Below are 13,798 nucleotides of genomic sequence, written 5' to 3' on the forward strand. Positions count from 1 at the left end.
TGTTTGTTCCCTGAGTGTATGGGTGAGTTCGTGGTGTAGTTATATTGTGGCACATCAGCTAATGTTGGGGGAGACCCTACAACGATGCAGGCTGCACCACTTTGATGATCAAACCCTTGAACACAAGTGTGTTGTGGGCAAACTAAGCATCATTATCGCGGCGCATCTAAGATCCTGACCACGATGTGCGGATGCTTTTACAGCTCAACAATGAAAAGCAGAAAACTCGGATGCACCAGATCATTGTCACTATCACTGGTTTACACGAAGAGAATGTATGTTCACTACTCCTGCTGCAGCGATGTACGCACCATCACATTGGTCTCTCTATCGGAATATGAGCTCGCGTTCTTCATCTAAAAAAGACAAGAGTGAAAATTCCACATCAAGGTCACAGCAAACTGACATAAATAATTTCAAAGTTTAGTAACTTAACATTCTGTTTGTTTGTTTGTTTGTTGTTTAACGCCGCACTCAGCAATATTCCAGCTGCATGACGGCGGTCTGTGAATAATCGAATCTGGTCAAGACAATCCAGTGATTGATGTCATGAGCATCGATCCACGTAATTGGGATACGATGACATACAACCAAGACAGCGAGCCTGACCATCAGTGACCACATGGACCAGAGCATCTGTCTCACATCTTCTACGAATGAGTTGAAGCTCTACCTCCCCCTTGATATTTTGTTTATACTTATCCCGATATTGATAATGCGTGCAACAATATTTGATCATTTTACATACCGGCACTGCCACCTGAGTTATTATCAAGGCTTGGTTTGCCCTCTCTGAGTTTTGCGTCAAGTGTAAAGCCTGCATCGAGGTCTATCTCCGTTCGTGGCGCCTTGGTAACCATGGCTGAGGCTTCCTGTTTTGCTGTTCAAAAAAATAATAAAGATCAACAAAAGTTATTTTCTTTGAAACTGATATTTTGTGTGTGGACATATCCAAACCTTTCAAAATCACATAAATAATACCATAACCTGGCACAACAGTTTATGCCGCGAAAAAGAGAACCCTCAACATGTTGTCAATCAAATAAGAGGGCGGGGGTTTGTTCTGAAGAACCAGTTGGTAGTAGTCAGTTTGTTTGGCTTTCGTGGGCCGAGCAATGCGGTTGTTGTCCAACCACTGACATATCTCACCTTTGGTGGAATTTGAGGTTGGACAACGGTTAATAGGATCTCGACAACTGCGATAGGGAGCATTGTCCATAACTACCAAGGATTTATCAGGCAGTGCTAGGAGGAGCTGCTCCTCAACATACGCAGTGAAGACCTGACTATTCATCTCGGTATGGTAGTCTCTGCCATCTGTAGATCTGGATTTGAACACTGGATCACACCCAGGGAGGAAACCTCTGTGGGAGCCTGCATGGAGGACAATCAGACGCACCCCTTTACCGGGGGGGATCTTGCGCTGTGGCTCTCTGGTATCTGGGTGAGACCATTGGTAGCCGCTGTGTGGCAGGCGTTAACCCAGGTTTCGTCCAAATAGACAGGCTCATAGCCTTCTTCTCGTTTCTTTTTAATGGTGCGCAAATAATTGACACGCAAACGAATGATATCTGGTCGTTCACACATTGCTAGTTTCGACCCTTTCGTCTTTTTGTACTGATATCCAAATTTGGAAAGGAGTTTACAAATGGTCCATGCTCTGTAAGGAGAATTTGTTTTAGTTTTCGTGTTGAAATAAATTCATTTTCTCGTATTAACCGCCGAATCACGTCCCTGACAACTTTCTTATCAAAGAAATTTCCTATCCTGTTTTGAGATGCCCCCTAAGGGATGTGCAGGGAGCATGTGTTTTATGAGAGTTCAAAATTTTAACTACGGTTTGTTTGGGAAGCTGTAACGCATGAATTGTTCTTTTCATGTTCTTTGAAATGTCAAAGAAGGGCGAACGTCTTTCACTTTCAGCCTTAAAGTATTCAAATATTTTAACAACGAAACCTTTCGCATCAGCGGATGGATGCTTGCGCTGAGACATCATGAAATCTAATGCTAACACCGTATTCGTGCGTGCGTGATTCCCGTGCAACCTTTCGAGTTGAGTTGATTGGTTCAACTGTGTCATATGGCCCTGTGACGCAGGGGTAGCATTATGCAGATGGCTGTTACAATGAATGCTAGTTCCACCCGTGACGAACAGGTCTGGTTGTTGATGAAATATAGTGATAGCTAAATAGACAGATTTTTTATTCATGCACCGATTGTCTTTAAATGTAATATCCAGTTTTGTATGACTGTTTAATAATCTCATACCAACTTTGACTGGAGTAGGTCCAATAGTTTTTCAGATATTGCAGTAAACGTCGGTACCTTAAATTAACTTCCAGACTATAATTATCTATATGTCAAGTTTGGATAAGATGTATCTCCTATTTTTTTAGTTCTGCTCCCGAAACGAAACGTGACGGACGGACGGTAGGACGGAAGGGTTGGTTGGTTGGTTGGTTTGTTGTTTAACGCCGCACTCAGCAATATTCCAGCTATATGACGGCTGTCTGTAAATAATCGAGTCTGGACCAGACAACCCAGTGATTCATATATTGAGCATCGATCCACGCAATTGGGACCGATGAGATGTATCAACCAAGTCAGCGAGCCTGACCACCCGATCCCGTTAGTCGCCTCTTACGAAGACGGAAGGGAGGACGGACTGCACCCATTCCTGTATCCGCCTTCCCTTTCGTGGCGGGGGATAAAAGTAGAATGTCAGGATGTGAACTGAGTTGAGTTTGGTTTCTGCTTGTACAACTCCGGATATTGTGATAACCACTGAGATACCAAGCCGCAGTTTATCATGGACACACCACTCAGATACAGTATACTGACACCGATTAATCCCGAGCACAAGGCAGGGTAACAAAAAGTACCATATTTTAACGTCTTTTTGTATGACGCAGTTGAGGATGGTACCTTCCCGTCCCCTGGTAGACGCTTTTTCCACTAACACCATGGAGACGTCTGCAAGTTGGTTAGTTTGTTGTTTTATGCCGCACTCAGCAATATTCCAGCTATATGACGGCGGTCTGTAAATAATCGAGTCTGGACAAGACAATCCAATGATTGATAGCAAGTCTTGATGTAGTGACCGAAATCATATTCTGACCGGACGTCCAAGGCCCCGTTCCACAAATCGATCTCAGCTTTAGGATGATCGTAACTCCCATACTTAAACCTGGGCTTACGACAAGCATAACACTAAGATCGCTTTGTGGAACGGGCCCCAGGTTCCCCTACATGAATATTAAAAGGTCACAGCGTTATGCAGGAAATGTAACCTGATGAACAAAGTGAGTGAGTGAGTTTGGTTTAACGCCGCTTTGAACAGTATTCCAGTTATATCACGGCGTGTCAGCTTTATGTGGGAGGAAAGCCCAAAGTGATGCAGGTCTCAGACGTTTACCACTTCGGTGAAACCAATGAGCACGGGTATGGTGCTGACAAACCTAGAAACATAATCGGGGCGAACCGGGATTCGAACCCACAATCCTAGGTTTCTGGCGTGCCCAAGGGACACAACTCTGCACAGCGAATCGCGGCGCCTTAGATGAACAAAGTGCCCCTTTGTGCCCCCTTTGTGCCACCCGTGCCCCCTTGATGAACAAAGACTTTGTTTTCTTTTTCTTGAACTGATACAATTCTCACCTTGATGCTGCTGCAACCATTGCTGTTTCTTCTTGGCTAGCCACCTCTGTTTCCACCCACCGCCACCCCCACCATGACCTCCATGACCGCCATGGCCGCCATGACTGTGACTGTGATGTTGATGGTGATGAGTTGTCGCATCTGAAATTTAATTCTGAATTTGTATAAGCCATTTTCGGTTTACATGACTGAAGGTCAAATTGGCGGATGTCGTTTGTCCTGCGCTGATGCTGAAACGTGGCATGTGTGTAACCCCTGGGTTCATGATCAATAGGTGTAAGTCATATTATTAAAAGACCGCCTCCGTGGTCCAGTGGTAGAGCGTCCGCCCGGAAAGCGGAAGGTCCGGGTTCGATCACCAGCCGCGTCATACCAAAAGACGTTAAAAGATGGTACTTGTTGTTACCCTGTCTGGCGCTCGGCATTAAGGGGCTAATAAAGGACTGGTCGGCTCGGAGTCAGTTTTCTGTGTCTGAGTGGGGTATTCATGTTAAAGTGCGGCATGGTATCTCAGTGAGCTGGCACTATAAATCGGCATCAGTCCAGACTAGTACAAGCAGCCACACACACGTGCATGCACGTCGCTATATGAGTGCAATAATCTTGGACGCGACGTTAAACCCCATTTCACCTCACCTCATGATTAAATCAAGATATTTAGATTTCGATCCCCTTTTACTAAGCTCTCAATTCCCCCAAAATGCATTTTAAGCCTCTATAAGCACCTTCTCCTCAGGAATACAACACTACTATACAATATACAGCAAAATCTACCTGTAGCCTTTCTTCGCTCATTTTTTTCAAAATGGTATTAAGTTTTATCTATGTGTAAAGAGTGTTTGGGATCAACACAATGTTCCGTTTTGCGATATTTAGATTTGAATTTCAATTTACCTATGTTCCAAATGCCCCGATAATGCATTTTAGGCGCCATAATTGTGACTGACCTTGAGATAAGGGACCTAATGGGTGAAAAAATTTACTTCTCATTTCTTTTAAAGCTGCAGTATCTTAGGAACACAAAAATACAATTCACAAGTTATAATCCACATTTCTTACTGGGATATATGGCATCAAACACTTGGACTCATTTTCCGACTGATAACTGTTTATGTAATAATTGCCGATTTTAGATATGATGCCGGAAATAATGTTTTTATTACATTACGAACTAACGAGAGAAAAATGAGATTTTATTTGTACAGTCCGCACACATGTCGATCTTCACTGAGTAGATTGACGTCAATCGTCTAGATGACGTCACAGAACAGTATCCTAGCACCAATAAGGTTCCTTTTCTCCTCGTGGGTCGGGACCTGCCACCGTGGTCTAGTGGTAGAGCGTCCGCCCGGAGAGCGGAAGGTCCGGAGTTCGATCCCGGCCGCGTCATACCAAAAGACGTTAAAAGATGGTACTTGTTGTTACCCTGTCTGGCGCTCGGCATTAAGGGGCTAAAACAAGGATTGGTCGGCTGAGAGTCAGTATACTGTGTCTGAGTTGGGTATTCATTGTATCTCAGTGAGCTATCACTATAAATCGGCATCAGTCCGGTCTAGTACAAGCACACACACACACACACACACACACACACACACACGTGCATGCATGTCGCTATATAAATGCAATAATCTTGGACGCGACGTTAAACCCCATTTCACCTCACCACCTCCTCGTGGATCGCAATGACCTTCTCAAATATAATTAGCCCATTGATGCTGTGAGAAGCTACAGCATGTTGGAGTTATTCTAGTGGCTGTGGTTATAGATCTTCACTTTGATCAATAAGTCTTCATAGTAAATGGTTTTGTTTGTTTGTTTTTTTTATGTTTAACGCCGCACTCAGCAGTATTCAAGCTATACGACGTCGTTCTGTAAATAATGGAGTCTGGACCAGACAATCCAGTGATTAATATCATGAGCATCGATCCACGCAATTGGGATCGATGACATGCTTCAACCAAGTCAGCGAGCCTGCCTACCCGATCCCGTTAGTCGCCTCTTACGACAAGCATAGTCGCCTCTTACGACAAGCATGGGTTGCTGAAGACCTATTCTGTTTTTGAAATATACGATTTTTAATAGTATGGCTGTTATCGTCATCAATCTGTTTGATTTATAATTAAACACATAATTTTGTCAATCCGGTTTAGGGGAAAGTACATCTTGCTTAAATGACCCTCTCCAAAATGCATCATACTTATAAACATATACATTAGAAAAGGGATAAAATAAGGAGAAATATGCAATGAATATAATCGATCACACTAAAACATTGGAATCTTTGGCGTGCAATAATACATTTATGTTGCTCTAACAAGAACAAGAACCTCAAAATGTGTCCCAGTTTTTGGTCCTCCCAAAAGCAGGCCACTATTCCTTACCATGGTGTTCCGGGGCTGCCTCCTCTGTTTTCGGCGTCACGGCGGCCAATCCGAATTTTCCTTCTTTCCAGTTTTGCCACAGGCCGCGAAGATATTTCTCTTTCTCCTTATCTGAGTATTTGTCCTCTGATAGCAATCAGAGATGTGAAATGAAGTTTGAAAATTAGGTCATGATAAATTTATGATTTTCTTTTCGGACTTATTAACAGTGTACCGTGATTGTGTGATTTCGAACACGTTCACACATTGTACCCATGTCGGGAATCAAACCCGGGTATTTGGCGTGACGAGCGAACGCTTTAACCACAAGGCTACCCGACCGCCCCTTATTTAAAAGAAGGAGTTGGCTTTATTTTACCCTCCATTCAACAGCTTTTCAGTTATATAATGCCGAATATGGGACACAAGCACCCGATTTTTTTTTATGGTTTCATGTTTACCGCCGCACTCATCAATATTTCAGTTACAGTACTGAGGATCGATGCTCATGATATCAATCACTGGATTGTCGGGCCCAAACTCGATTATTTACAGACCGCCGTCAAAGAGCTGGAATATTGCTGAAACGGCGTTAAGCAACTAATAAACAAATAATTACAGTAATGAGGCACATAAACAGTCGAGACAAACCAGTGATTGATATTATGAACAACGATCCAAGCCATCAGGGTAGAATCATACGCAGACGTCCAAATCACATATCCCGATGACAGGATCTAAAGGCTCGTATGAAGGTGTGTCACGTTTACTCCTGAGACCCATGGGTTGGTTACGGAGTTCGGGACAAAACTTAAAGCAAATGCCATCAGCAGTTAACTGAGAAAACAATATGTGAAATGCTGTATTTCCTCAAACATGAAATACCCTGGGTTCCAACTGTGCTCCCTACATGTGTAAAATGCACCATATTAACCATATCAAAATAGCGAATCCGTCATGAATGCGGCATTAAAACCAAACTCACTCAGCCACCTTGGCTAATCCGTAAACACTGCCATGAGAACAAATGTTATATAACGCCGGTTTGGTATGTTGTTCAACGCCACACTCAGCAATATTCCAACTATATGACGACGGTCTGTGAATAATCGAGTCTGGACCAGACAATCCAGTGATTGATATCTCGCAATTGAACAAGCATGAAATACTCATATCCTCTGATTGACAACATGAGCATCGATCCACGCAATTGGGACCGATGACATGCATCAACCAAGTCAGCGAGTCTGACCACCGGATCCCGTTAGTCGCCTTTTACGACAAGCACAGTCGCCTTTTACTGCAAGCACGGGTTGCTGAAGACCTATTCTACCCCGGATCTTCACGGGTAGAAACTAAGATACAGCGCCTGACCAACCGAAGCCACAATGGTATATGGGCAACGTTTATTACAAGTTTGAGCTACATGGGACATACACTGACCCAGAATCTCAACAGAACATCCGAAAATAACCTTAGCGATTGGGTTATAACATGTGAAAGATTGGCATATTTACGCTTGTTTGCTATCTGCTTCTCCAGGGCTTCGATCTGACCAGGCAGCTTGGCGGCCCAAGCCTCGTTTTGTTTTACTGATTTCAACAAATGCTCTTTACCTGGAATAAATACAAACCAAAAGGAGCTGTTCACTAGTAACATAAACATACAGATTGTATAATAATTGCCGAATAGTTTCTGAATCGTAAATATAATATATAAGGAATAAATACTTTCAATTCCTTATATATCATGTTGAGGATACGAAAATACACATAGCTATAATATCATTAGCTTTATTTCCTCCAGCGGTTTACAACTTACGAAAGGCAAAAAAATCAAGAAGCGTTAAAAGTAAATATTCTCCCATTAGATACACACGAGTTCACTCAGTCAAAGTCTTACTTATTCCCCGCACTTGTGATTATAAATATGTATGTCATATAGATAACAGAACCAATTGTAATCGTCAGTACTCCTATATTTGTTTGTTTGTATGTTGGTTAACGCCGCACTATACGGCGGTCTATACATAATCGAGTCTGGACCAAGCAATCCAGTGATTGACATCATGCTCTAGACTCGATTATTTAGAGACCGCCGTCATATAGCTGGAATGTTGCTCAGTGCGGCGTTAAACGACAAACAAACAAACAAAACCTTCTTTTGCAGTTTATATACATTTACATATTTATCGTATTGGTTTATCGCAAGCCTGTATGTGATAAACATAAGAATTATATAGTTCCTGGTATCCGTGGTCAAAAAATTCTTCATTTCTTTGTATACCAACGCTAAACTTAAATACATTACCATCGTCGATCTCCTTGTTGATCTTCTTGGTGAATGCATAAAGTTTGGCTATATAAGCATCCATCTTGTCCAACTCCCCGTTCATCTTTTCAATCTCCATGGCTAGTGATGGAATCTCCTCGCTCAGCATTTCATTTTCCGTCACTGTGGAAGAGAAGCAATTGATGCCGAGTGAGATGGTGATCATGAGTGAGTGAGTGAGTATGGTTTTACGCCGTTTTTAGCAATATTCCAGCAATATCACGGCGGGGAACACCAGAAATGGGCTTCACACATTATACCCATGTCGTGAATCGAACCCGGGTCTTCGGCGTGACGAGCGAACGCTTTAACCACTAGGCTACCCGACCGCCCCTGGTGTTCATGAACTTTACATGTGACATTGTTACTTATCATTGTTGCATTTTCATATGAACAAGCATAGTCGCCTTTTACGGCAGCAATATTCCAGCTATATGACGGCGGTCTGTAAATAATGGAGTCTGGGCCACACAAACCAGTGATTGACATCATGGGCATCGATCCACGCAATTGGGATACGATGGCATGCATCAACCAAGTCAGCGAGCCTGACCACCCGATCCCGTTAGTCGCCTCTTACGACAAGCATCGTCGCCTCTTACGGATTGCATGGGTTGCTGAAGACCTATTCTTTACATTTACCCGGATCTTCACGGGTCCAAGTGTTTAAGAATCACTGTCAAATGGTAATGATATCGGGTGTTCGCCAAGAGAGGAGCGTATCAAGCCCGTCTGTGGCTCCCGTCACAAACACATGCAAGCGCAAGGTATTTGTTCACCCGAAAACTCGGGAACATGTGGTACCAGACAAAATAGGAAATTGCATTAGTCATCACTTTTGTCAACGTCAGAGTTCGGTACCGTGTCCTTTACTAAGTATAGTAATTCTGGCTTGGGTTGTGGGGTAGCCGAATGGTTAAACCGTTTTCTTGTCACACCACACGCCCGGGTTCGAATCCCTTGGCGTAATTCACTCACAACATTTAAGTGAGTGAGTGGGGTTTTGTTTTACGCCGCTTTTAGCAATATTCCAGCAATATCACGGCGGGGGACACCAGAAATGGGCTTCACACATTGTACCCATGTCGGGAATCGAACCCGGCGTGACGAGCGAACGCTTTAACCACTAGGCTCCCCGGCCGCCCCCACAACATTTTAAAAGAGAAGGTATACATGTATATATTTTTTACTTACTATTCTTTTCGAGGGCCGATACCCTGGCGTCCAGTGTGGTAGGGGCGATGCCCGGGTCCTCGGTTTCTGGAAACAATTCTGTTAACACGTACAAAACAGAATACCAACGATTTGGAAGGGTGGGTGAGTTTTTACAGCGCTTTGAACAGCATTCCAGATATATCACGCGTTTTCTTTTGTTTTAGTATAAATATGATTACATGGGAAAATAACATAAAACATTAAATACGTCATATGCAACACAGTATGGGGATATGTGGACACCGTTACGAAGTTGTTCAAACGTATGCCTGAATTTATTTTTCTTAAAGCTTGGTCACTTCAAACTTTCGATGTGTCCTTTAATTCCAAAACAATCGACTTCTTTTCAAATAATATTTCCAAATCTTTTTTTTTTCCTTTGATATCTTGGGATCATTTAGTCGGTATGCTGTCTCTATAAAAGAAAAAATACTAAAAATATACGAGTACTCTGTGTATATTGCCATAACCATATACTTAAGTCAAGGTGCTTTTCTTTGAAGATGTGTACGTACTGGTATTTAATTAGGTTGAAAGACATAGGAGAAAGACATACTTGATTTTTTTATAATTTGATCTAAATTTTAAATTCGAATTCTGCCTAGCAATTATGTTCATAACACATGTTATGATGAAGGGAGATGTAAAAGGTATGTATAAAAATACAATCACATTATATAAATTCAAAAGTACAAATTCGATTCAATCCGAGAAATGTTTAGTTCATTCAATGAGTCATCGTGAAATGTCTATTTTCATATCTTATTTGAGTGCTAGCTCACTGAGATACCATGCCGTACTTTAACATGAATACCCCACTCAGACACAATATACTGACTCCGAGCCGACCAGTCCTTGTTTTAGCCCCTTAATGCCGAGCGCCAGACAGGGTAACAACAAGTACCATATTTTAACGTCTTTTAGGTTTGACGCGACCGGGGATCGAATCCGATAGTATAGTGGTTGATATTGTGAGCAACGGTCGGGGTATGATGACAGGCAATCAACCAAGGCGCTACCCGATCCTGACTACCCGATCCTGACTACCCGATCCTGACTGCCAGATCCATTTGGTCACCTCTTACGACCAGTCGGACATCATTCTAACCGGGGCGGTCGGGTAGCCTAGTGGTTAAAGCGTTCGCTCGTCACGCCGAGGGCCCGGGTTCGATTCCCGACATGGGTACAATGTGTGAAGCCCATTTCTTTTGTCCCCCGCCGTGATATTGCTGGAATATTGCTAAAAGCGGCGTAAAACCATACTCACTCACTCACTCACTCACATCATTCTAACCCGGGTGGTTTGTTGGTTTACGCCGCACTCAGCAATATTCCATCTATAAGACGGTGGTCTGTAAATAATAGAGTCTGGACCAGACAATCCAGTGATTAATATAATGAGCATCGATACACGCAAACGGGATCGATTACATACATCAACCAAGTCATCGAGCCTGACCACCCGATCCCGTTAGTCGCCTCCTACGACAAGCAAAGTCGCCTGTTACAGATCTACCCCGGCTCTTCACGGGTCATCCCTAACCCGGAATTCCCACGGGTGTACAATGCAGGGACACATCTTAACACAGGTAATACAACCAAACTTGTCATAAGTAATATACTCACCATCCTCCTCTACCTTGTCCCCGTGGACAAACGCCGACGTCAGCACGACAGCACACACGACGAGAAACTTCATCTTCTCCGGTATGTTGAGTTGAACGATAGGCACCGCTTCTTATATACCATCTATGTATTCGTGATGAAACACATCACTAACAGAGTCAGGCACACATGACGCGTGAAGAAACGTGCTCGTCTTTGAAGCAATATCGGTTTCTTTAAAATCTATGGGAACGAAAAGTCAAATATTCTTTCAGGTGGAAGAACTATCAGAGGAGACCTTGCTAGAAGGCTAAAACAAACAAAAATACTTTACAAATGTTTTTTTTATGTGGCCATGGTCAAGCACGAATTTTCCTCGTTACTTACTTTGCATTATTAGAAACCTTTTGTTGTATATTTCTCAATAAGGTTATATATAGCTGACTATACTTCGCAGAGCTTTTGATTGATCTGTGCATGAAATATACAATGGTATATTCTGTTTGAAGTTGATTTAACACTAACACCGTGGCTTTGTCAGCAAAATAAATTAATATTATTTCATATTATACACCAACACTTACAACTTACAACAACACTGCAGCAAATATGAATTTGGTGATCCTGGCACCGTAAGGCTGGTTATTATTATTGATTTTTTTATTAGTATCTTTATTTTATTTTTTTTTATTTTCATTTTTATTTTATTTTTTTATTATTATTATTATTATTATTATTATTATTATTATTATTATTATTATTATTATTATTATCATCATCATTATCAAAGGTTAAAATAAAAAACTGAAGCGAAGAGGCTGGTTTGGCTCATCATCAGCTCAGACAGCGAATGGGACTTGTCCCTGGAAGTGCCGTCTTGTCGAACCTAGACTAACATTTAGTCCAAGAAATTCAGTTATCATATTTGAAAATATGTATCACCAAAATCCCAGTAAAATCCAAATGGAGTCCAATGCTTAATTTCAGGTTTGAAAATCATTCCAGACTTCGGACGAATACGTGTTTTTTTATTTATACTTTAGGGTCTGGGGGACGGACAAAGTCGGCCTATCAATAACTCTGAGACTGAGAGGTCCGAGGGTACCAAACCGGGGGGACCGGAAACAATGGGGCGTCGGACGACTGTATGCTGAGGATGCAAGTGAAACAATTCAAAAGCGAAGTCCGCTTGCTTCTCCTGCTTTTCTTGCATTTTGCCAATCACGTTGCTGTCCAAGGGAACAGCAAATTCAATTTAAAAAATATCTGAAAAAATCAACTTCCAAAATTTAGATGAAAATTATTAATTTTATTATTTAAAATATTCATTCATACATCCTGTTCACAACACAGTATTGGCAGAGTAAGATTTAATCTCAATGTCAAACGTTTCTGATGAACTCTGAAGGAAACAGAACATTGGCCTGACACCGAGATTAGCGCCAACCCCTCCACCCCTGAATCTAAAATACCATGTAAGTTTTCACTCAGAGTCTCATTTGTTCACCCCTGAATTTTGAATACTACTTGACACAAATCTTAAAAGCACCTGCTGAATTCAATATACAAAAGCATCAAGTTGACCACAAAGACCAAGGGAACACGTTCCTCGGTCATTAAAAGGTGCGATTTGAAGTTAAATTACTTAAATAAGTATAAATGAAAGAAACATCATTTTTAAGAACACTACTAATGATGTTTATACGTTGAATCTTCATACGAGATACGAATTTGTTTTACGTCCCGCGTACCCCCAATCCCGCAAATCAAAAGGGGGTTGGCAGCCACAAGGAGTTACTGCTGTCACAAATGTTTACGGTTTGTAAATACTTGAGTCTTGGCGCCACAAGAAGGTTTTATTCATTGCATAACCGACGATCGTTGTCCAATGGTGATCAAACTGAGCGAGTGAATACGGTTTTACGCCGCTTTTAGCAATATTCCAGCAATGTCACGGCGGGGGACACCAGCAATGGGCTTCACACATTCTACCCATGTCGGCGATCGAACCCGGGTCTTCGGCGTGACGAGCGAGCGCTTTAACCACTAGGCTACCCGACCTTCCCTGATGATCAAACTGAACCCACCCGAACGACGTTTTAGTGGGCTTTTTTAGCACAAGACAATGGTCTTCTGCCCCGGAATCCAGATAAGATGTCAAAAGAATAACAAATTCATAATTAATATGCTTTATTTCATATATATTTTGTCACATGTATATGGTAGTCCTCATGGAAGTAATATCATTGAATTGAAAATATTGCAGTTGAAACACCATTTTGTCGAAATGGTGTCGAATTCGTGATCCATTTTCTGTTAAAATTTCATGTGAAAACAATATCTACAAGCCTCAGGAATATTCACGTGTCATAAATAATACAATAAATATATGCAGTGGAATTTAAACTCCTTTCTAAATATTGCCCATCAATACATATAACATACATTTAAACAGAATTGTACAAGTTCTAATCTATGGAAACGATGAGATATTTATTTATATCTAAATATCTTTCTGAGTCACATATTTTATTGCTTGTGCATGTATCACAATTGGTTGGATCAATATTACATTGCTCATAGCAGAGAATACAACACGATGTATATTTCTGTGCCAGTATAACTATAAT

General features: G+C 41.8%; 1 protein-coding gene across 1 annotated transcript; it reads right to left on the reverse strand.

The window, feature by feature from the left end:
* Nucleotides 1–327: 327 nt before the first annotated feature.
* LOC139471586 (uncharacterized) lies at nt 328–11,262 on the reverse strand. Its single transcript, XM_071253963.1, has 8 exons — nt 11,190–11,262; nt 9,543–9,620; nt 8,328–8,471; nt 7,535–7,633; nt 6,039–6,164; nt 3,658–3,798; nt 761–880; nt 328–356 (listed from the first exon to the last, which is right to left on the reverse strand). Exons 1-8 carry the CDS (start codon nt 11,260–11,262, stop codon nt 328–330), a joined length of 810 nt encoding a protein of 269 aa, XP_071110064.1.
* Between the last annotated feature and the right edge of the window lie 2,536 nt (nt 11,263–13,798).

The sequence above is a fragment of the Haliotis cracherodii genome, unplaced genomic scaffold (assembly GCF_022045235.1).
Source record: "Haliotis cracherodii isolate W230 unplaced genomic scaffold, xgHalCrac1.p SCAF_23, whole genome shotgun sequence".
In the NCBI taxonomy this organism is placed as follows: Eukaryota; Metazoa; Mollusca; class Gastropoda; order Lepetellida; family Haliotidae; genus Haliotis; species Haliotis cracherodii.